At 46.2% G+C, this 23,700-nt stretch overlaps 3 protein-coding genes across 6 annotated transcripts in view; 1 reads left to right on the forward strand and 2 right to left on the reverse strand.

Moving 5' to 3' along the window:
* Window positions 1–10,683, reverse strand: part of AP4M1 (adaptor related protein complex 4 subunit mu 1) — a 25,028-nt gene extending 14,345 nt beyond the window's left edge. The window contains exons 1-10 of one of the 2 annotated variants that reach the window (XM_075859216.1): window positions 10,580–10,683; window positions 8,855–8,927; window positions 6,369–6,457; window positions 4,435–4,541; window positions 1,749–1,845; window positions 1,550–1,660; window positions 1,364–1,444; window positions 1,230–1,292; window positions 709–775; window positions 579–632 (exon numbers count right to left, since the gene is read on the reverse strand). In XM_075859216.1, coding sequence (XP_075715331.1) covers window positions 579–632; window positions 709–775; window positions 1,230–1,292; window positions 1,364–1,444; window positions 1,550–1,660; window positions 1,749–1,845; window positions 4,435–4,541; window positions 6,369–6,457; window positions 8,855–8,912 — 727 coding nt within the window. In that variant the 5' untranslated portion in view covers window positions 8,913–8,927; window positions 10,580–10,683. Of the gene's footprint in view, window positions 1–578; window positions 633–708; window positions 776–1,229; window positions 1,293–1,363; window positions 1,445–1,549; window positions 1,661–1,748; window positions 1,846–4,434; window positions 4,542–6,368; window positions 6,458–8,854; window positions 8,928–9,863; window positions 9,946–10,579 lie in introns of those variants that run through there. The other variant, XM_075859218.1, reaches the window with a different exon arrangement.
* MCM7 (minichromosome maintenance complex component 7) lies at window positions 10,149–18,950 on the forward strand. 2 transcript variants are annotated; one of them, XM_075859214.1, is made up of 16 exons: window positions 10,149–10,265; window positions 12,757–12,836; window positions 13,376–13,540; window positions 13,617–13,741; window positions 14,032–14,212; window positions 14,436–14,573; window positions 14,678–14,827; window positions 14,954–15,068; window positions 15,230–15,361; window positions 15,440–15,523; window positions 15,669–15,880; window positions 16,632–16,813; window positions 16,926–17,009; window positions 17,093–17,261; window positions 17,753–17,862; window positions 18,206–18,950. In XM_075859214.1, the coding sequence occupies exons 1-16, from the start codon at window positions 10,238–10,240 to the stop codon at window positions 18,411–18,413; spliced, it is 2,163 nt and encodes a 720-aa protein (XP_075715329.1). In that variant the 5' UTR covers window positions 10,149–10,237; the 3' UTR covers window positions 18,414–18,950. The 2 variants fall into 2 exon arrangements, with proteins under 2 accessions (XP_075715329.1, XP_075715330.1); XM_075859215.1 differs by lacking the exon at window positions 10,149–10,265 and adding an exon at window positions 10,613–10,880.
* Window positions 18,951–23,140: 4,190 nt separating this feature from the next.
* COPS6 (COP9 signalosome subunit 6) overlaps window positions 23,141–23,700 on the reverse strand; it is a 52,379-nt gene continuing 51,819 nt past the window's right edge. For both annotated transcript variants that reach the window (XM_075859222.1, XM_075859221.1), the window contains exon 10: window positions 23,141–23,378. In XM_075859222.1, coding sequence (XP_075715337.1) covers window positions 23,238–23,378 — 141 coding nt within the window. In that variant the 3' untranslated portion in view covers window positions 23,141–23,237. The remainder of the gene's footprint in view (window positions 23,379–23,700) is intronic.

Raw genomic sequence — 23,700 nt, forward strand, 5'->3', positions numbered from 1 at the left:
GTCTTTCACTGCTCAGAGACAACTACACCGTCGTCACTACAGGAAACATATGACATCTACAGACAAATAGGGAATCAACCAATCCTGATGAAGAGCAGTGGAGGAAAAGATCATTCACAAGGTGGAGCTCTGATTGTCACTGGCCCTATAAACCGCAAATGTAGCACTCAGGATCTCTAATACATATTCATTCCATATTTTCACTTATTTTTTAATAAATGTACATAAAAATATCCTGTTACCGTGTGGAAACCATCAACAAGTAGGTCAGCTGTTACTGATTGATCTTATGATGACATATTTATCACTTTAACGTGTGAATATCCAACTATAATATCAGATTCAGAGCCCATTCCTGTCTGCATATGGAGTACTAAAACCAAAAAGTAAGAAGATCTGTCAACAGCAACTAGACTGCTTGTTGATGGTTTCCACATTTTCTTCTACACTTCACGGCTTGAAAAATAAGGAGGTACAGTAAAAAATTAAGCCATGATACAAAGTCAGTGGTAATTCAACAGTGGAGTGCGGCTTTACAGAGTCCATGTAAGCAGGATGGGGGTGGATTGAGCACCGACCTCTCAGCTCCGAGCTCCCGACACAGAACTCTTCACTCAGGCCAATTCTTAGCTCTGAAAAGAGAAGACGTAAATAACTTGACACCAACTTCCACGACTCGAATGTAGATGCTGAATTTGCGTTACTGACCTGGACAATTTTGGTAGAAACTTTTAAGACGTAATTCCCCCTGAACATCGGCTTTTAACAGCGACCCCTGCAAAAAAAAAAAAAGGGGCAAATTAATCGAGAGGCGGGCAGCGTGTATGCAGCTACTACGAGACGACTCTGTGGGCCCAGAATTACTTCCTTAAACCGGTTAAGGGGTTGTCAAAGGTCCGGAGCCTGTTATAAAATAGTTCATTGGGAGCGAAGTGATCTGAGAGAGACTGGTTGCTATGAATACGCTGCCTGATAACCTCTTTGAAAAGATTGGTTGTTAGGTAGAGTATCCCTAGCAACCGAACTGTCAGATATGACTGTCCCTGTCCACCCAGGCAGCAAAGAATGTGCAGTAATAGAGGAGCATGACATGGCTGATTTACCATTCAGAACTCTAGGACAGCTGAGTGGTAGATGCAATGTTGGTCATATTGCCACCCAGCTTTCCCAGAATCAGATCTATTTACTAGGTTTTTTTCTTAATATTAGTGGGGACTTAGATTACTCACATTCGCTCCAATGGCCACTGTCATGCGTTCTATGACATCCAGGAAGATCTCGTTTTGATCGCCCTAGTAACGAGAACGTTAATAAATATGTGCCCCCTCTCCACACATAAACCCAGATTAGAGACGGCACTCACTTGTGGATGACGAGAGGACAGGACAGGCCGACTGGCGGCTGAACTTGGAGCGACCTTACTCTGCTGAGTCTCTGCTCCGAACTGCAAGGGGTGGAGAGGACATGTTCGTAATGGATGACGGTCTATGGCTGGTGGCGGTATGCAAACATACAGAAGGCGTACACATTATATACACGTGGCCCTTACCAGCCCCACACTGCTCAGATCCAGGAGACTAAAAGGTTTTGTGACAACTGGATCTGATTGGATGAAATTCTTCAGCACATCTGTGGAGGTTGTTTGGATGAATCCATAGTCCTGTGGTGGGGGGAGGAGAGAGTACATATAGTATATACCACTCATATACGCAGTCATTATAATGATAAACTCTTTAGCCATCGCCTACCAGAACCTCATCCAGCAGCTCATAGATCAAAGCGAAGTTGAGTCGTATGACGGTCTCGCTGAGGTCGCCGCAGTAATCGCGGATCAGGGCAGCCAGTCTGGGACAACAAAAGTGATATGAAGTCACATGTTCACTGGCTTAAACACTGAACTTACTTGTACTGCTCCTGAGTTACAGCCTGTATTATACTCCAGAGCTGTACTCACTATTCTGCTGGTGGAGTCACTGTGTACACACATTATATTACTAATCCTGTACTGATCCTGAATTACATCCTGTATTATACGCCAGAGCTGCACTCACTATTCTGCTGGTGGAGTCACTGTGTACATACATTACATTACATTACTTGTCCTGTACTGCTCCTGAGTTACAGCCTGTATTATACGCCAGAGCTGCACTCACTATTCTGCTGGTGGAGTCACTGTGTACATACATGACATTACTTATCCTGTACTGATCCTGAGTTACATCCTGTATTATACTCCAGAGCTGCACTCACTATTCTGCTGGTGGAGTCACTGATCCAGAGTTACATCCTGTATTATACTCCAGAGCTGCACTCACTATTCAGCTGGTGGAGTCACTGTATACATACATTACATTACTTATCCTGTACTGATCCTGAGTTACATCCTGTATTATACTCCAGAGCTGCACTCACTATTCTGCTGGTGGAGTCACTGTGTACATACATTACTTATCCTGTACTGATCCGGAGTTACATCCTGTATTATTCTCTAGAGCTGCACTCACTATTCTGCTGGTGGAGTCACTGTATACATACATTACATTACTTATCCTGTACTGATCCTGAGTTACATCCTGTATTATACTCCAGAGCTGCACTCACTATTCTGTTCGTTGAGTCACTGTGTACATACATTACTTATCCTGTACTGATCCTGAGTTACATCCTGTATTATACTCCAGAGCTGCACTCACTATTCTGCTGGTGGAGTCACTGTGTACATACATTACATTACTTATCCTGTACTGATCATGAGTAGTTACATCCTGTACTATACTCCAGAGCTGCACTCACTATTCTGCTGGTGGAGTCACTGTGTACATATATTACATTACTTATCCTGTACTGATCCTGAGTTACATCCTGTATTATACTCCAGAGCTGCACTCACTATTCTGCTTGTGGAGTCACTGTGTACATACATTACATTACTTATCCTGTACTGATCCTGAGTTACATCCTGTATTATTCTCTAGAGCTGTACTCACTATTCTGCTGGTGGAGTCACTGTGTACATACATGACATTACTTATCCTGTACTGATCCTGAGTTACATCCTGTATTATACTCCAGAGCTGCACTCACTATTCTGCTGGTGGAGTCACTCTGTACATACATTACTTATCCTGTACTGATCCTGAGTTACATCCTGTATTATACTCCAGAGCTGTACTCACTATTCTGCTGGTGGAGTCACTGTGTACATACATTACATTACTTATCCTGTACTGCTCCTGAGTTACATCCTGTATTATACTCCAGAGCTGCACTCACTATTCTGCTGGTGGAGTCACTGTGTACATACATTACATTACTTATCCTGTACTGATCCTGAGTTACATCCTGTATTATACTCCAGAGCTGCACTCACTATTCTGCTGGTGGAGTCACTGTGTACATACATGACATTACTTATCCTGTACTGATCCTGAGTTACATCCTGTATTATACTCCAGAGCTGCACTCACTATTCTGCTGGTGGAGTCACTGTGTACATACATTATATTACTTATCCTGTACTGATCCTGAGTTACATCCTGTATTATACTCCAGAGCTGCACTCACTATTCTGCTGGTGGAGTCACTGTATACATACATTACATTACTTATCCTGTACTGATCCTGAGTTACATCCTGCATTATACTCCAGAGCTGCACTCACTATTCTGTTCGTTGAGTCACTGTGTACATACATTACATTACTTATCCTGTACTGATCCTGAGTTACATCCTGTATTATACTCCAGAGCTGCACTCACTATTCTGCTGGTGAAGTCACTGTGTACATACATTACATTACTTATCCTGTACTGATCCTGAGTTACATCCTGTATTATACTCCAGAGCTGCACTCACTATTCTGCTGGTGGAGTCACTGTGTACATACATTGTATTACTTATCCTGTACTGATCCTGAGTTGCATCCTGTATTATAAGAGCTGCACTCTTGTATTATTGCCCAGTCTCTTAGCTCTAGGTGCAACATTCGGGGTACAATATTCGGGGTGCAGCACTCGTCTAAAGTTTAAGAGCAGGATGAGAAGTCCTCACTGATTGTCACATATGGGGGGATGAAGATGAGCAGTTACACATGTAGTCACCCCCTGCGCCTAATCCGGACATTTATCATCTCAGTGACTCGGATGTTTAGCGTCATTTGGATGGCAGAGATTTTTGCCTCTTCAGTTCTGGTGATTATGAGAGGACACCTACATGTAGACATGGACATAGGTGACCTGTATGACTCTGCACATCTTGTATTGGGTTGTTAGTTGTTGCGCATCTCAGGATTTGCATCAGACTTTTAGCCACAAACATGAATTTTTATGCATTTTTTACTAAACTTTACGCTTTGAAGCAAAATTGCATGAAGGCGCTCAAGAGTGTAAATTGCAGGATGGCATTATGAAGCCGACCCCACAGACGTAGACTCACCGGTTCAGGAGATCGAGATACAAGAACGGAGAATCTTCGGGGCGAATGCTTATGACAAAATAAAGACCCCGGTGACGGGTGTGGAGGAAGTGACCGCCCTCGTGCTCCTACAAGTAGAGTGTAACATGGATGAGGGGGAACAAGACTCCCACTAGAAATACAGTATTACAGAGGGGTCTAAACGTTCCTAGAACTAAGGGTCTGTTAACATTTGCATTGGATCTTCCATTGCCTATTCTACCATCATTGACAGGAGGAATAGCCTGCATGCAGCGCTGTTCTTCCTGTCAAAACTACAGAACCCATTGTAAACGATGGATACAGCAGAGCATCATGGTTTCTGTTATAAATGGAAGATACAAATCAAATGTGAACAGAGCCAAAGGCTAATAAGTCATAAAAGAAGAGAGATTCTCAGTATGCAGCCTGCAGTATAAAGAATGGAGGTTTTCATCCGGAGTTCTGTCTATGTGTAAAAAAAAATAATACTTTCTCTTCTAGTCTATACTTTTGTTTATTACACAATTACAATAGAGAGCTATATATGTCCCTGTATGTAGCCATGACAACCAGAATGAAAACCACTATACTTTACACTGCAGGCTACAACTGGAAACCAAACCAATGCACAAATTGAATATGACAAAATTATTTTTAGACCCCCCTCCCCCCATAAAAAGTTTGACCAACCAAATTAGTGACTATTACCCTCAGTGTACTTACAGGGTATAACACCGCCTCCCGAGTCATCGTCTGCTGTCAAATATCTTTAAGCCATTGCTTAGATATATCAGTTTCTGGGAAAGTTGGGTGGCAACCCCGTATGTAATCAATTACACCATTATGGTACTGTCATTAGGCTTTTCAAGACTCCTGAAAGGTAAATCTTCCTTAAACAGAGATTAAATGAACTAGGCAGATTTAACATTCAGGAGCTAAGGAAAGCCGAGTGACTAAGGCTACATTTAGACAACAGTAAACAACGGCCGTCACACAGCCGTTTTCAGAACAATAGAGTTCTATGGGTGCATTCACCTGACCCATTTTTGGCCGTTTTGACGGCCCCACGGCTCCCATAGAAGTCAATGGATCCATTTTTACCGGCCGTTTTTTAGGAATCAATCCTTGTAACGGCCGGTAAAAACTGATCCTGGCCGAGGACTCCCCGCACACTGCGCTACTTTGAGCGCTGAGCCCGGGGAAGCCCTTGACATTACTGTCCATAGAAGGACAGTGATGTCGGGATTTCAACAATGGAATCCCCGGTCAGAGCATCGCGAGATCTCTGGCCAGGGACTCCAGTCTTGTAGATAGCACCCCACTGCCTGAAGATAGCAACCCCCCCATCCCCCATAGATATCTTCACTGTAGCTCCTGTAGTAGCGGAATCCCCGGTGGCCAGACCCCGCTCTGGCAGGGGATTCCGCTCCTTAAGAAGCCCCCGGCATCACTATCCATATATGGACAGTGACATCAAGGGGTTACTCCTGGAGTGGACTCCCCGGCCCGCTCTGGCAGGGGATTCCGCTCTTCTGATGTCACTGTCCATATATGGACAGAGACGTCAGAGGCTCCTCTATGGGCGGAATCCCCGGCCAGAGGGATTCTACTCCTACAGTGAGCTTCAGTGGTGCTATCTACAGGGGAGGAGGGTGGTATCTACAAGGGGGGGTGCCATCTACAAGGGGGGGTGCTATCTACAAGGGGGGGTGCTATTTATTTATTTTTGATCAGGATTTAATGGCCATTTTTTTTCTCTGTCGTGTGAATGGAATCCTATGGGAGTTGTAATGGCGGACATATTGGTTTGTACCCAACTTTCCTGGCTACAGATACAACTAGAAGCAGCTAAATAAAACGTTAACATGCTGATGGAAGAGGACGAGTCAAGGAGTTAAAGGTTCGGAGATGTGCAGGTTATATCCGCTTCTTACCATAACCACAGGGGCCTGGTCTGATGGAAGAGACGTCAGCTTCAGGTACAGGCCGTCAGCCGCATCGGCGTTAGTGGAGAGGCCGTGATCTGAGACGTTTGTAAGGAAAGTAGCAAGAAAATAAACGTGCAATAGCGAGACATCACTGCTCAACCGCGGATAAAGACTCAATATGGCAGCCACGGGGGTTCTCACCCAGCTTTCCCAGAGACAGACAAACCAAGAAAAAGATGGCTGCAGAGGAGGATGACGCAAGGAATTCGTAGAGGCTTCTATTTAAAAAGATGGCATGAAGCATTAGCGGGATTTCTAAATCATCAAGTGCCGGACTAAAGGAATTTTAGCCCCTTGAGGACCAGAACAATTTTTTTTTTCTTTCCCCTTTGCGTCCTGGCGCTCATAACTTTGCATTTGTGCGCATTTTTTTTAAATTTAAATGGCCACTAACTTTTCAAACAACTTATTCTGATCCAATAGTAAATGATATAGAACAACTTTGTCATTTACTTACTGTAAACAATGTCGTTGTTTTAGCCATACAAATTCTGCGTGAAGTTACGGCCACTAGGTGTCTCCCTTCCTGTAATCTGCTGTCAAGCAAAATCCGTCCCTAGTTAGGCCTCATGCACTCGGCGGTGCAGTATTTACGGACAGGCCGCGGAGTAATACCCGCATTTGCGGACCGTGCCCACAGTAATAAGTATAGGAGCACGGTCCAGAAATGCGAAAAATAGGAAATGTCCTATTTTTTTGCGGGTTATTTCTACCGCTCGGACACACACCCGTAAATATACAGGAAGGTGTCCGTGGCCAATAGCAATTAATGGGTGTTTTATCCGCAATTAAGTATCTGTAATTGGGGATAAAAAATTACGGTGGTGTGCATGTGGCCTAACAGAGCAGTGGAGACCGACTGCAGAAAGTAGAGGTGTGTCTCTTCACTGCCTGCCAATAGAAGTCTATGGGGAGGGGGAGCAGGAGTGTGAATCAGAGGGAAAGCGAGTCAGTAACAGAACCATTGTATACAAATCTATTGAGAGGGGAGAGCAGAGAGAGATAGATACGCTGCCAATCCAAATCTATGGAGAGGGGTGGGGGAGCAGAGCAATAAAAACACGGACGTGATGTAGCTTCTAGTAAGTGTAAGGCTGGGTTCACATGCCCTATTTACGGACGTAATTCGGGCGTTTTAGCCTCGAATTACGTCCGAAAATGCGGCTCAAAAGCGTCGCACACATCTGCCCATTCATTTGAATGGGTTTTACGATGTACTGTGCAGACGGTCATTTTTTTTACATAAAAAAGACGCCCGCGTCAAAGAAGTGCATGTCACTTCTTGGGACGTAATTGGAGCCGTTTTTCATTGACTTCATAGAAAAACAGCTCCAATTACGTCCGTAATGGACGCTGCGAAAAACGCCTGCACATGCCATTACGTCTGAAATTCAGGAGCTGTTTTCTCCTGAAAACAGCTCCGTAATTTCAGCCGTATCGGACGCTGCCGTGTGAACATACCCTTATACGTCACCCCAGTGCTGGATTCTCAGCTACACTGCTCATTACTGCTGTATAATTCCCTGCATGCTCCTGCTGCTTCTATAGATGTGATAGATAGATAGATAGATAGATAGATAGATAGATAGATAGATAGATAGATAGATAGATAGATAGATAGATAGATAGATAGATAGATAGATAGATAGATAGATAGATAGATATGAGATAGATAGATAGATAGATAGATAGATAGATAGATAGATAGATAGATAGATAGATAGATAGATAGATATGAGATAGATAGATAGATAGATAGATAGATATGAGATAGATAGATAGATAGATAGATATGAGATAGATAGATTAGATAGATTAGATAGATAGATAGATAGATAGATAGATAGATAGATAGATAGATAGATAGATAGATAGATAGATAGATAGATAGATAGATAGATATGAGATAGATAGATTAGATAGATTAGATAGATTAGATAGATTAGATAGATAGATAGATAGATAGATAGATAGATAGATAGATAGATAGATAGATAGATAGATAGATAGACAGATAGATAGATGAGGAGGAGAGGAGATTCCTGCTCTCCTATCTGTATGTGTGCTGTGTATAGAAGACATGATAGTCGTATGATAAACATAATGTATGGTCCCTCAGTGGACCCTGGGCTGTGTGGTCCATATAAGTTATGGGCCTCGATCACATTACAGGGATTCGCTGTGACTCATTAGCACGTAGGACTGATTCTATAGGGTCTGACCAGAGTTCTGATATTTCCACTGTAGGGAGGGCTGCTTGTTAAAGGGCCATACACCACGATATCTGCAACGAGCGGAAGGATTTTCTGTGAATAAAAATTGTTAAAATTCTTCCCTGATTTATTGCTAAAAAAAATGGCGCTCAATGAGTAACGTGCTAGAATACCGTCGACGATCGCCTTTTCTGGTTGTCTCGGACTGATAGAGGATACAATGCTTGTATATTAGGAGGTCGCCTTTGGAGGACAGGATGAAAAGCTGCGAGATCATGATTCTGCCTCAACCCTGTAACAGAAGAGGACAATGGAGAATTATAGAAGGTGGAGCGCCCTGAGATGTCCTTTATGGCCCACAAGTCATGTGACTCGCCCCCTCTAGTTGAGCCCATAGTGAATGCCCCATAAACTGTTATATGTATGCTCAATTTTGCAACAGCGCTCCTGCAGGAAAACAGAGGTATTACAGACATCCCTGAAAACGTGCACATGATGGAGTTCAACGGTCACACTGGTGTTTTGTGTTTTTTTGGAACGTCAGTCTTAACAAATTCACCCGTCTTTTTATTGCACATAAGTAATAAAACATAAAAAAAACTATATAAATAAAAAAAAAAAGCTTGGCTTTTGGAAGGGGTTAAGGAAGGACTGTCACCTCTCCTGACATGTCTGCTTTAGTACATGCTCGTATTCCCCCAATTGTGGAGCATCTTAGACTACATTGTGCCGTTCCTCTGTTATTCCTTCTAGAAATGTATGACTAAATTGACAGGTGTTACAATTTGGGGGCGTGTCCCTAAACAGAATGACACTGTCCAATCAGGGCTGATAGAGTGAGACTGTGTAGCCACACACCCCTCTGAGAAGGGGAATGGTAACATCCAGGTAATTTGTTCATACATTTCTAGGAGGAATAACAGAGGAACAGTACAGCGCAAAGTTCTAAGGAAATAACATTCCAGAATTGTGATTTATGGGGTAATACAAGTATTTACGTAAACCGACACGTCTGGGGAGGCGACACAGACAACACAGGCATTTGTTTTGGTGTCTGCGTTGGCGATATCGTCTATGGTAGCGTTTACAACCATTTGTACTTTCCAAGCCACCGTCCAGTGTTCAAGGGTTGACACATATAATTATTATCATGTATTATAAGATGGTAGTTGCGATAATCACGACACATAATCGTGATATGGCTGTATCACCCCCCTCCTCCAGTCACCTCAGCTCTCCCACCTCACGACAAAGACAAAAAAAACGCGCGAAAATTCACCCATCTCCGTCTCCCATTGGCTGTTCCAGCATAAGAGGTGTATGTAAATAAGAATGCTTGCTATTGATTGGCTAAGCATACTGCCAATCAACTGCCAAAGGCGGAGAGCAGCCGCTTTGTATCGATCCCACGGCTTTGAGTTCATTGGTTTAACGTGTAGTCACGTGTCACGCATTCGGTTGCTAAGGGGGTGGCGCTTGAAGCCTGGCAACCTGCAGCCAATCAGAACGCTGCTTGGGGAAAAAACCCGCGAAAAGAAAGCCCGGGAAAAGAGGGAGTGAGTACAAGTCAGTCACAGAGGAGATTGCAGCAGCATTGCCACCATGCCACGGGATTACCAAGCCGAGAAAGGTAACGAATAGTCTGGGGAAGTTGTAGGGAACTCGGGAGACAGGATAAGGTGAGAGGATCTGCCTGGGAATTAATGCAGTTTATCCGGGTACCCCATGTGACAGGCCTGCAGCTCCGGATTCAGGATGACGGGGTGGGCGCTATGTTGATGCCTATTTATCACTGCCGCCTGTTTAATTATAGCTTTACTATAGACGGTCCTCCACCAGCAGAGGGCGCTCATCTATTCATCCCTAGAGGTGCTGGACCCTTCTTCCTTGGCTGTATTAGCCGGCGATAAGCATTATTTCTGTGGCGCTTATCCTACAACTCACCCGTGCACCTCTCCGGTCCTCCTGACTGCGGACTGGCGGAGACGATGATCACGGTTGCCGGTGGCTAATACTTCCGCATCCGGGTCACACACGTCACGTGACTTCTTGTAATGAAGGCGGCAATGTGCCAGGCTTCTCCGTCTTATCAATATAATGTCCCCTAGCAGCCCTGCCTCACCGTGCAAGCAAGTAGAGAGCCCATAGCATCCAATCGCATCACGTCTTTCATTTTGTACCCTGCCTGGGAACCTGAAAGCTGGATTCTGATTGCTGGCTATGAACATAAGTTTGGTTGCTATGGGTAAAGCTCCCCATTATTATTTTTTTCTCTTCCTGTGCGTGACCCACTTGAGCTCTGTTCACATTTGTCAGAGGCACCGCAGGGATTACCGGAGAGCGTCCTGTGCTATCGGCTGGTAAAATCGGATGCCCCTACGGAACCTATTAAAGTCAATGGGTTCTGTCGCAATCAGTTGTGTCCGTTGTCGTAGCAGAGCGGCACGACGCAGGTGTGAACATAGCCTTGGGCTCTGTTCACATCACATTTTTTTCCTCTTGTGGTATTTGGTGGGAGGAGTCGCTGTATCCACTGAACAGGTATACAGTGAGACAGGTCACTCTAATTCCCCGCCACAGCGAGCTCGGGGAAGCCCCTGATGTCACTGTTCATATGTGCACAGTGACATCAGGGGTTTCCTGGGCCGAGCGCTACCACCTGATGATCTTCCCTGGGGGAGCTCCCTGATGTATGTTTAATGTATTCATGTGATGGATGCAACACACTGGCTCCCATGTTTAAATAAACTTGTAATGCATGGTATAAATTTTATTAATTTTTTTTTTTCCCTCGTGGGATCCTTCAGAATGGGCAGAGTAGTGTACTACGTTATTCCATCCTCCAAAAAACAGGTGTATACCGACCGAGGCCAAAAGGACACTTACTGGCCTCCATCAGGCTATTGGAACCCTATGGACATGTCTACGTCGGGAGCTTTCCCAGCCTACACGATAAACATAGGGCCAAAACATTGTGAGCAGGAACTTCTAGCTGAAGTATGTACACAGTAACTCCACCAGCAGAATAGTGAGTGCAGCTCTGGAGTATAATACAGGATGTAACTCAGGATCAGTACAGGATAAGTAATGTAATGTATGTACACAGTGACTCCACCAGCAGAATAGTGAGTGCAGCTCTGGAGTATAATACAGGATGTAACTCAGGATCAGTACAGGATAAGTAATGTAATGTATATACACAGTGACTCCACCAGCAGAATAGTGAGTGCAGCTCTGGAGTATAATACAGGATGTAACTCAGGATCAGTACAGGATAGGTAATGTAATGTATGTACAGAGTGACTCCACCAGCAGAATAGTGAGTGCAGCTCTGGAGTATAATACAGGATGTAACTCAGGATCAGTACAGGATAAGTAATGTATGTACACAGTGACTCCACCAGCAGAATAGTGAGTGCAGCTCTGGAGTATAATACAGGATGTAACTCAGGATCAGTACAGGATAAGTAATGTAATGTATGTACACAGTGACTCCCCCAGCAGAATAGTGAGTGCAGCTCTGGAGTATAATACAGGATGTAACTCAGGAGCAGTACAGGATAAGTAATGTAATGTATGTTGTACACAGTGACTCCACCACTAGGATAGAGAGTGCAGCTCTGGAGTATAATGCAGCATGTAACTAATGTAGCAGTAAAATATCTGCAGAATTCATATCTTGTCAGTTCTGCCTCTGGAACAGCAGCTCCATAAAGCACTACTAGGACTTGCTCTTATGCCACATGACCGTGTGCGCCGGCATAGTCCCGCCAGTGATCCGTGGAATGTTGGAACGTGTCCTATCTTTCCACGGCTCAGATAGTCGGGTCAGTTTTCTTGTACCTGATTCACCCGCTAAAGCGAATAGGCCCCTGAAAACTATCGGGTGCCACTCGGATGCCGTTAAGCGGTCCATGTGGCACGATGGTTGTGGGCAACTGGCATTGGTGTGTTCAGATCTAGTGGATTTTGCTGTTACCTGCAGGCTTTGCCATTGACATTAGAGTCCGTACTTGGCTACCTATAGAGCGCGCACATGTTATATTGGATTAGGGGGGGGGGGTGCGCTGGGTTTGCAGCCCTCGTGTGTTGTCTGAAACAATCTCCACTTCTCTTCTCAGAAAAACTCAAGACCTTCCTGCAGGAATTCTACAAGGACGATGAGTCGGGGAAGAAGAACTTCAAATACGGGGCACAGCTGGTGAGCTTTATTGTACCGCTGGAGGACGAGACGAGGCCGGATAGTGACGCTGGTCACACGCCTGAGATGAGTCATCCCAAATGGCCAATCGCTTCGAAATGTTATGTAGACGGCGGTTTGTGATTTACGATCAATAGAATGATTGCCAATCCTAATCTTAAATGTGTGGCCAGTTTATCAGTATACAGTCACAGATGAGGCTCTGTATGCAGCTCCCCTGCGGGATCGGCTGTACTCGCGCTCGTTGCAGCTGCCATAAAGCGCGCCCAGGCGTTGCCTATACGATACTACAGGAAGGAAGTGTTTGTTTTCAATATGGCCGCCCCAGGGATGTTTAAAAAGAAAGATTTGGCTTTTTCTTGTTCTACAGACTTCTACCTAATGACGTACATGAGAGGTTTTCTGTAAGCGCCTGATGTGTTAACTCCTTGTATAAAGTGAAATCTTTCAAATCAGATTTTTGCCGTTTCTTTCCAGATCTGCTGTAACGACCTATAGATCCAGATCTAATGCTAAGCGTCCCCTCTTTCTTTCCTTAGACTAACATTGCCCACAGAGAACAAGTGGCTTTGTACATTGACCTGGACGACCTGACAGAAGAAGACCCCGAGCTGGTGGACGCCATCTGTGAGAACACCCGCAGATACACGAATCTGTTTGCAGACGCTGTGCAGGAGCTGCTGCCTCAGTATAAGGAGAAGGAGGTGAGCGCTGGGCTCTGCTAAGTCCCACCGGTGGCGTCTCCAAGCAGAGCTTTTTATCCTGGTCTTCTCTCCACAGGTGGTGAACAAGGACTCTCTGGATGTTTACATAGAGCATCGGTTAATGATGGAGCAGAGGGGCCGGGACCCCGCGGAGATCCGGGATGTTCACAACCAGTATCCTGCGGAGCTCATGCGCAGATTGTAAGTCGTGGTCATCGCATGTCCTTCTGTTTAGGGGGCTTCTTCTGTTATTAGAGCCCCTTCTGAGAAGCTGATAACAGAATGCAGCAGAACTCCTCTAGTCCAGATATTCTGATGGTCCCGCTGGGTGTAAATCTGGGATTAGATGCAGAAGCCTAATAATGAGCCCATTCATATGACCGGTGACCATGTAATGCTGCGTCTTCTCAGCGATATCTCCTTAAGGTTGGCCTGAGCATTGATAGGTTGTTCATCCGCAGCGGTTTATAACCTGCCTCCTTCTCTTCCAGTGAGCTGTACTTCAAGGCTCCCTCCACCGCCAAAGCCCGGGTTGTTCGTGATGTGAAGGCGGACTGCATCGGGAAACTTGTAACCGTGCGGGGAATTGTCACCAGGGTCACCGAAGTGAAGCCCATGATGGTGGTAGCAACCTACACATGTGACCAATGCGGCGCTGAGACGTACCAGCCGGTAAGTCAGATACTAGTATGAAGGTGCTTGTCTGGCTGTCCTACTACACCAGGGGTCTGCCACCACATGCGCTCCAGCTGTTAGGAAACTATATCACCCAGTGTGCCCCGACTAGCATGTACTGCCAGGGCATGCTGGGAGTTGTAGTTTTACAACAGCTGGAGTGTTCCTGGTTTCAGACCCCTGCACTACACGACGTAACAGTCTTATTTTCCTATTACAGATCCAGTCTCCAACTTTCATGCCCCTGATAATGTGCCCAAGTAAAGAATGTCAGACCAACCGGTCCGGCGGCCGGCTCTATCTTCAAACTAGAGGCTCGAAGTTTGTCAAGTTCCAGGATCTGAAGATTCAAGAGCATGTGAGTGTGGACGACGACACCGCCTATGTCTGTCGTGTAACTCCAGGACCTGGTCTCATCCAGTTCTTTTTTTTTTTTTTTTTTTTTTTTTTTTTTTTTTACAGAGCGACCAAGTACCAGTTGGTAACATTCCTCGCTGTATGACTGTCTTTGTCCATGGAGAGAACACTCGCCTGGTACAGCCAGGTGACCACGTTGGCATTACTGGAGTGTTTCTACCCATGCTGAGAACTGGCTTCCGACAAGTAGCCCAGGTAAGAACGGCCAAGACCCGTCTCGTTGTCGCCTCTCTAGATATTCTGTCTACGTGACCTCGGGGTGTACGTGACCTCGGGGTGTACGTGACCTCGGGGTGTACGTGACCTCTGATTCTCCTGCAGGGATTGCTGTCAGAGACTTACCTGGATGCTCATCGAATGGTGAAGATGAACAAGACTGAGGATGACGAGCTCGGTACCGAAGAACTGAGCGAGGAGGAGCTGCGTCTGATCACGGGTGAGAAGGAAAGCAGAGGGTTAAAGTTTCAGGATGTTTCCTTCCTAAAAGGGTGTGAGCCAGCGCTGTGACCGGAGGTCACCGTCGTGTTCGAATCTTCACACCATGTGGGGGACGCTTGTTCTTGTACAGCCGGTTGACCCGTCTGCTTCTTATTTTAGAGGATGACTTCTATGAGAAACTTGCTGCCTCCATTGCGCCGGAGATCTATGGACACGAGGATGTGAAGAAGGCGCTGCTGCTTCTCCTGGTGGGTGGTGTCGACCATTCACCCCGTGGCATGAAGATAAGAGGTGATCTAATGCAGTAGGATACACCACATATGTTTCTGTCTGTTTTGCTTGCACCTTATTTACAAAGTGTCTCTGTAGGGAATATTAACATCTGTCTGATGGGAGATCCTGGAGTGGCCAAATCTCAGCTGCTGTCCTATATTGATCGCCTGGCTCCTCGCAGTAAGTACAAGTTCACACGGCGTATTTTCAGGCATAAAAAAATCTTGTATTACATCAGCCTCGTATTTTTCATCCTTAACGTACCATGTGACCGTGGCCTTGGTCTCCTGTTCTGAGTGCTTTTCCTGACTGGCTCCACTTGTAGGTCAATACACAACGGGAAGAGGCTCCTCAGGCGTTGGTCTCACCGCTGCTGTAATGAGGGATTCGGTGACCGGAGAGATGACGCTGGAGGGAGGAGCGCTGGTGTTGGCCGATCAGGGAGTCTGTTGTATTGATGAGTTTGATAAGATGATGGACACTGACCGCACAGCCATTCATGAAGTCATGGAGCAGCAGACCATCTCCATTGCCAAAGTAAGAAGCCCAAATACTCCAATTGTGTCCATCTGTTACCACACTACAACTCCCAGCATGCTCTGACAGCCAAGGACTACTGTTTTAGTTAATGAAGGAGTAAATGTGCTTGAATTGATTATTTAGCGCTCTGAGGTTATACAGATCCATAATACAGGTGCGCATGCTCTTGTCTACCGCTACGTTGTCATGTGATCAAGTTCTAGTCTTCCTCTAAGTACCACAACACCCATAGAAGTGTATGGGGTTGTACTGTAGCTCCATCTGCCTCTTATTTCATACATCGCTCTTCTGTAGGGGTTAGAGATGAACATGCCAGATCTGTCGGCAGCTTCCCTCTTCAGTCTCTGCATCTTGATGTCATTCAAAAGTTAAAATTCTGGGTTTTAATACCTTTGTTTGAAGTCACGGCTTATGTACATCTTTGGCAGTGAAAGGGTTGAGAGACTGATATATATGGCGTGTTGGCCGGGTGCTGGTTTACGTGGGGTTTCTTTTCTTGGGAGTATCTACTACAGCTGAATCCTTATAGTTCATAGTGCGGCCCAACAAGGTGTCTACATCCCCCGTGCACATGGCTGCTGTGTCGCTGGCTCTGCTGTGTCGCTGGCTCTGCTGTGTCGCTGGCTCTGCTGTGTCGCTGGCTCTGCTGTGTCGCTGGCTCTGCTGTGTCGCTGGCTCTGCTGTGTCGCTGGCTCTGCTACGTCGCACACATTTTCTGCCCCTTTCATCTGTTGACTTCTTCTCTTAGGCTGGAATAATGACCACCCTGAACGCTCGCTGCTCCATCCTCTCTGCTGCTAATCCAGCCTATGGCAGATACAACCCCAAGAAGACTGTGGAGCAGAACATCCAGCTTCCCGCCGCCCTCCTCTCTCGATTTGATCTTCTCTGGCTAATCCAGGACAAGCCTGACCGAGACAACGACCTCAGGTGCACATATTCACTATTGTACAGCCCCCCCCCCCCCATACGGCTCCCCCCCCCCCCCCCCATACGGCTGACTCCTCCGCTGTGTTCTTACATCTGACTTTGCTCCGGCCAGGCTGGCGCAGCACATCACTTACGTCCATCAGCACAGCAGGCAGCCGCCGTCTCAGTTCGAGGCTCTTGATATGAAGCTCATGAGGTCAGTGTTGTCCGTGTAACGCAGCTTCTCATGTCTTGTCCCTGCTGGTTTTTTTTAAATCTATTTTGGTCTTTCTTCTGTAGACGTTATATTACCATGTGCAAGAGTAAACAGCCAGCAATCCCAGAATCCCTTGCTGACTACCTGACAGCCGCTTATGTCGAGATGAGGAAAGAAGCACGGACTAATAAAGACACCACATTCACCTCCGCCAGAACTCTTCTGGCTATCCTGCGGCTCTCCACCGCTCTGGTAAGACTTCTCCTTGGGATCTCAGTGGGGGAGGGGGGGGGGGGGGTTCTTCTTTTTAGAGATTCTTCTTCAGTCCACTGAGCTCCAAAGTGCTGTTCGTGCAGGTAGCGGAGTACAGATCCTACTGCAAGGACGGCACTTCCGCCGCTCGCTGTGACCCTGCTCTGCGCTCCTCTACCTCTCCCACATAGGCCGATGTTGACAGGCAGAGACAGGAGCAACTGCTGGTGTGTCCTGGGAGCATTGCACTTGTCTCGGTCTGACAGTGTTGGCAAAACACTCCAGTATGTGAAGTCGTCGCAATCCTGTTGGAGTGTAAGATTTGGTGTAACGAGATGTCAAGCCCGTCTCTGCTTCCTTTTATAATGATCGAGTATACAGGCTACAACCTGGAGGACCGGCTGCGTATCTATGGGGGTCGCTGCTACAGTGTCAGTGTAATGTAGGACTATAGCCGTGGTTGTGACCATCCCCCATATACTGCCCTCTAGGCCCGTCTACGTCTGGAGGAAGTTGTCGAGAAGGAAGATGTCAACGAAGCCATGAGGTTAATGGAAATGTCTAAAGACTCCCTGCTGGGAGACAAAGGGCAGACGGCAAGGTACGTGGCTGTAATCTCCCACACAGGAGTCCGGCTTATAATGGACGGGTCTATAATAACTGCTGTGATCTCCCACCCAGGAGTCCGGCTTATAATGGACGGGTCTCTAATAACTGCTGTGATCTCCCGCACAGGAGTCCGGCTTATAATGGACGGGTCTAATAACTGCTGTGATCTCCCGCACAGGAGTCCGGCTTATAATGGACGGGTCTAATAACTGCTGTGATCTCCCGCACAGGAGTCCGGCTTATAATGGACGGGTCTATAATAACTGCTGTGATCTCCCACACAGGAGTCCGGCTTATAATGGACGGTCTATAATCACTGCTCTGTCTTTCCCCAGGACCCAGCGACCCGCTGATGTCATCTTTGCCACAATTCGGGAGATGGTCCCAGAGAAGGGACCTCGTAGCATCAAGTTCTCTGAGGCGGAGCAGCGCTGTGTCTCTAAAGGCTTCACCCCCGCACAGTTCGAGGTGGCGCTAGAGGAGTACGAAGAGCTGAACGTCTGGCTGGTCAACCAGGCCCGGACTAAAATCACCTTTGTGTGATCTGTATCCACCCGATGCCTATAACAGACTGCTAGTCCCCCCTCCCCTCCCCCATACATGAGCCACAAGCGGCCAGACCCTGCTATATTATTGGGTAAATGTGTTTTAACCCCTACATTTTTGAGGAGCGAGTGAGTTTTGTATGTTACAGAATTATTTCTCCTTTCGCTGACGTTTGTCCTTTACTATGGAGGCTCTTCCTACGCAGATGGGAATCGTGGTCTCCGGAGGAAGTTCATGAAAGACTTTTTACTAGTAAAATCTGTTTATTTTTCTGACCGTGCGCTCGAGTAGATGTGGTCGTGTGACGGCCAATAAGCCAAGCTGTTGGTGCACAATAGTGGTTGTAGTAGTTGCCCATTGCAGCAAACCTACTACTGTACTAAGGTCTCTGATGACATCACCTGTTTCTGGGGGCACAGCAGGGTTAGTAAGGGGGGGGAGGGGAGAGAAGGCAGGGATAACCTGCATGATGGCTCTACCTGTTTTATATCTATGTCTGGACGTCTTATCTGAATAAACTTTTGGACAACTTTACCCTTTGGAGATGTTTTATTGTGGGAACGGTCCCTTTATAACCTGGAGATCATCGCGCTCCCGATGTGGTACAGCCTGGCGAGGTCTCCTGTGTATTATAAGGCAGACTGGCAGCTGGTTCATACATTGCTCCTTTAGGCCTCATGCACACAACCGTATTTTTTTTTTCTCATCCGTAAATATGGGTCCGGTGTCACCCGTATTCCACCCGTATTTACGGGCACGTTTTGGCTGCAAAATAGCACTGCACTAATCGGCAGCCCCTTCTCTCTATCAGTGCAGGATAGAGAGAAGGGACAGACCTTTCTGTAATAAAAGTTAAAGAAATTCATACTTACCCGGCCGTTGTCTTGGTGACGCGTCCCTCTCTTCACATCCAGCCCGACATCCCTGGATGACGCGGCAGTCCGTGTGACCGCTGCAGCCTGTGATTGACCTGTGATTGGCTGCAGCGGTCACATGGGCTGAAACGTCATCCAGGGATGTCGGGCGCATGTCGAGAGGGACGCGTCACCAAGGCAATGGCCGGGAGACCGGACTGGGGGAAGCAGAAAGTAGTCGGTAAGTATGAACTTTTTTTTTTTACAGGTTGATGTATATTGTGATGGGAATTCACTGTCCAGGGGGCTGAAAGAGTTACTGCCGATCAGTTAACTCTTTCAGCACCCTGGACAGTGACTATCTCCTAGCAACGCTGCCGTAATGACGGGTGCATTAGCCACATGTAGCCACCGGTCATTACAAGAGCTCCATAGACTGTCCGTGCCGTTATTACGGCCTGAAATAGGACATGGTCTATCTTTTTCAATGGCACGGGCACCTTCTCGTAAGAAAACGGGAAGGCACCCGTCGCCAATAGAAGTCTATGAGCCCGTTATTACGGTCGTGTGCATGAGGCTTTAGATTGTGCTAGAGGCTGGCATGGGCAGAAGTAGAAAACTGTGACTGGTTCTGTTTACTGGCAAAACCCTTCAACCGCTTCTACTTGATAGGAAAATATTCATTTACCCATTAGATGTCTATGGGGGACTTTGCAAAGGCATTTGACACTGTCCCTCATAGACATCTAATGGGTAAATTAAGGACTATAGGTTTAGAAAGTATAGTTTGTAATTGGATTGAGAATTGGCTCAAGGACCGTATCCAGAGAGTTGTGGTCAATGATTCCTTCTCTGAATGGTCACCGGTTATAAGTGGTCACCCCAGGGTTCAGTGCTGGGACCACTATTATTCAACTTATTTATTAATGATATAGAGGATGGGATTAATAGCACTATTTCTATTTTTGCAGATGACACCAAGCTATGTAATATAGTTCAGTCTATGGAAGATGTTCATGAATTGCAGGCAGATTTAAACAAACTAAGTGTTTGGGCGTCCACTTAGCAAATGAAGTTTAATGTAGATAAATGTAAAGTTATGCATCTGGGTACCAACAACCTGCATGCATCATATGTCCTAGGGGGCGCTACACTGGGGGAGTCACTTGTTGAGAAGGATCTGGGTGTACTTGTAAATCATAAACTCAATAACAGCATGCAGTGTCAATCAGCTGCTTCAAAGGCCAGCAGGATATTGTGGTGTATTAAAAGAGGCATGGACTCACGGGACAGGGATGTAATATTACCACTTTACAAAGCATTAGTGAGGCCTCATCTAGAATATGCAGTTCAGTTCTGGGCTCCAGTTCATAGAAAGGAACCCCTGGAGTTGGAAAAAATACAAAGAAGAGCAACGAAGCTAATTAGGGGCATGGAGAATTTAAGTTATGAGGAAAGATTGAAAGAATTAAACCTATTTAGCCTTGAGAAAAGATGACTAAGGGGGGACATGATTAACTTATATAAATATATTAATGGCACATACAAAAAATATGGTGAAATCCTGTTCCTTGTAAAACCCCCTCAAAAAACAAGGGGGCACTCCCTCCGTCTGGAGAAAAAAAGGTTCAAGCTGCAGAGGCGACAAGGCTTCTTTACCGTGAGAACGGTGAATCTATGGAATAGCCTACCGCAGGAGCCGTCACAGCAGGGACAGTAGACACCATCGTAACTATATGTAACTTTGTATGTCAGATTTGTTGCAGACATCTTTGTGATCTGTTCCATACATTTGAATGGGATTATTTCAGCAAAAATCTGCCATGTGAACATCCACGTTGTGAAAGCTGCGCCAAGTTTTCCTTACAATCGTCGGTGGAGTTTGATTACTGGTCCTAATGTCGTCACTGGGAAGTTTCCAGTATGTGGAGAAATGTCTCCAGCTCTGAGGATGTGAAGAAATGACTAAAGGGTGGACGACACTTGAGGACATTCTAATCACGGCCTCCATGGTTGACGTCTAACAGGACACCGGCCATTCTCTTCATCCCATTCTTACCCACCCACCCTCCAACTATTGCCCCTTTTGGAACACTTTGCTTCTCCTCTGTTCTAGGTCTGATGGGAAGCCGATGACCTCCACCAAAACAGCACTAGCCAAAGTTGTTTCCACTTACTGTGGGTTCCCCTGAAGTGCTATATTGGCGCTCGTTTGCCCTAATGGGATTGTGTAAAGGCCTTTGTACGTGGGCTGAACAAGCACTCATTCCCGGGCTGTGTAAACGTGGCAGTGATTGTTAGGCTGATTGCTGCTTTTAGGGTGCAATCTCAAGAGCATGTGGACAAAAAAAAGTGCCCACATGATTTTTCAGCAAAACTCCAAAGCCATTGGCCACCACACGTGAGTGTGGCTTTATCAGTGTGTGGCTGCTGCAGCACAAGGGTATGCTTAGGCCTTGTTCACACAGTGCTGATTTTGCAGGAATGGAACCAAAACAGTAGAAATCTATAGAGGAAGGATTTATAGGGGGAGTTTATCAAACGTTCTATGCCAGAAAACCAACTCTTGGGCCATCGTCACATGTGGATTTGAGGAAAAGGGCGTGGCCTGACAAATGTATCAATGTATGCCAGTTTTAGATTTCACTTTACAGGGTCCAGCAAGTCAGAAGCCTGTGCTGGGCCACTACCTTGTCCACCGATCAGACGAACTTGCATATGTCTCCCATCAATGGACATTTAAATGAAGAGAAAAGTTAAAAAAAAAAAAAAATTGTGCTAACTCCTCGGCTCCTTTTCTCCACCCCAGCAGTTTAGCGCACCTCATACAACATTGTATACGACGCAGGACTGATGAGGAAGGAGCGGTGAGGCGAAACGCATGGATTTCTAAGCAGTTGTGTGACGGCCATTAAAAAACCCGGATTATTCTGTTTGTGTGAATAAGCCGTTATGCTGCCATAAAAATAGTTTTGTTGGCCACACGCGCGCATGGCGCCAATCAGGATTTGGCCAACAATATATGCACCAAGAAAAACAACAGACGCAAAAACTAAATCTGCCCCAATGTTTTGCCGCTACATGACTCACCTTTCCTTTCTTCCTCACATTGTCCATGTTTCACCACAGACTCCGGTTGCTTCTCACAACTACTCTGACTAAGGCTCCATGCGCACGACCGTGCCTGTAATTACCGCCACAGCCGTCTAATGGGAGCACGGCCTGTAAATACAAAGTATGAGCGCATGGTCCGTAAGATTAAAATATAGGACGTCCTATTATTTTTTTTTTTCCCCTGGAAAGTTTCTACGGCACGTACACCTTCCTGCATGGGAAAGCGTCCATCGACCAATAGAAACTAATGGGCCGGTAATTACCGGTGATTTTACGGTCACGTGGATGGGGCTTAAGGCGCCATTATAAAAACTGGCGTCACTCCAACCCACAAGCTCTAATCTTCCTTCATAGTGATGGGTTCTCCTTACACGTGAGGACTCCCAGAATTCCCTGCTGCTTTTAAAACGCGTACAAATTTTGCATAGTTGATCCTGCTACTTCGGACTTGCACGGCCTTTCTGTTTTGGGTAGGTTACAATAGGGCGCTACCCGTCATCAGATGGGCAATGTTAACCCTTGTTTCTCTATATCGGATTCTGAGGCTTTCAGGATTGTAATCGGCGTGGAAACGCTTATTTTATCACCCATTCTCTCCAATCTAAATAAGCTGAAAAAATAAAAACGTTTCACTTTAAAACCAGCGCAAAATAAATTCCGTACACAGTGGGTGATTGAATAAATTGATGGCATCCACAGGTAAATGAGCAGATCCTGGCTCCTCCTGAGGGTATAAGGGAAGACCGCGGGCACAGGTCACGTGATCATCTTTATTTCCCAATAACAACACAGCGCTCCAGTCCCAATCACTAAAGTCCTTTTATACAGAAAGCCACGATACAGCGGGACGGTCTCAGAAGAAGAGTCCCCTCATCCGCCGGCCGATCCCCTGCCGATCATACAGGATGTTGAATTTGTTGACGAACTGGTTCATGGTGTTACAGGTCTTGGTGATGGTGCCCAGGTAAGACATTAAACCCACATCGTTACATTGCTGCCATGAAATAGTAACACCGGGTTAGACGACAGCAAGAGACAGTTTTCTGCTTGCTGTCAATGAATGAGAACATCCTGGTTTACAGCTGAAAACCTGTACAGACCTAATCCTTCTCACAGTGTAGACAGTCCTGTGAACCAACGCCTCATGCACACGACCATGTGCGCCAGGCCGAGTCCCATCAGTGATCCGAGGAAAGATAGGACACGTTCTATCTTTCCTCGGATCGGAGACCCAGATCACCCACTAAAGTAAAAGGGTCAGATGCTGTCAAAACCAGCCCGAGTGGCACAACGGTCGTGTGCAAGAGGCGTAAACA

This window comes from Rhinoderma darwinii, chromosome 3 (genome assembly GCF_050947455.1).
Source record: "Rhinoderma darwinii isolate aRhiDar2 chromosome 3, aRhiDar2.hap1, whole genome shotgun sequence".
In the NCBI taxonomy this organism is placed as follows: Eukaryota; Metazoa; Chordata; class Amphibia; order Anura; family Rhinodermatidae; genus Rhinoderma; species Rhinoderma darwinii.

What these genes read in the sequence shown, in the direction of transcription:
- MCM7 (XM_075859214.1), top strand. Translation starts at nt 10,238, where the DNA reads ATGCCACGGGATTACCAAGCCGAGAAAG. An exon ending in GCTTCCGACAAGTAGCCCAG is followed by an intron (nt 14,828 to 14,953) that starts GTAAGAACGGCC and finishes ATTCTCCTGCAG; the next exon opens with GGATTGCTGTCAGAGACTTA. An exon ending in CTTGATATGAAGCTCATGAG is followed by an intron (nt 17,010 to 17,092) that starts GTCAGTGTTGTC and finishes TTTCTTCTGTAG; the next exon opens with ACGTTATATTACCATGTGCA.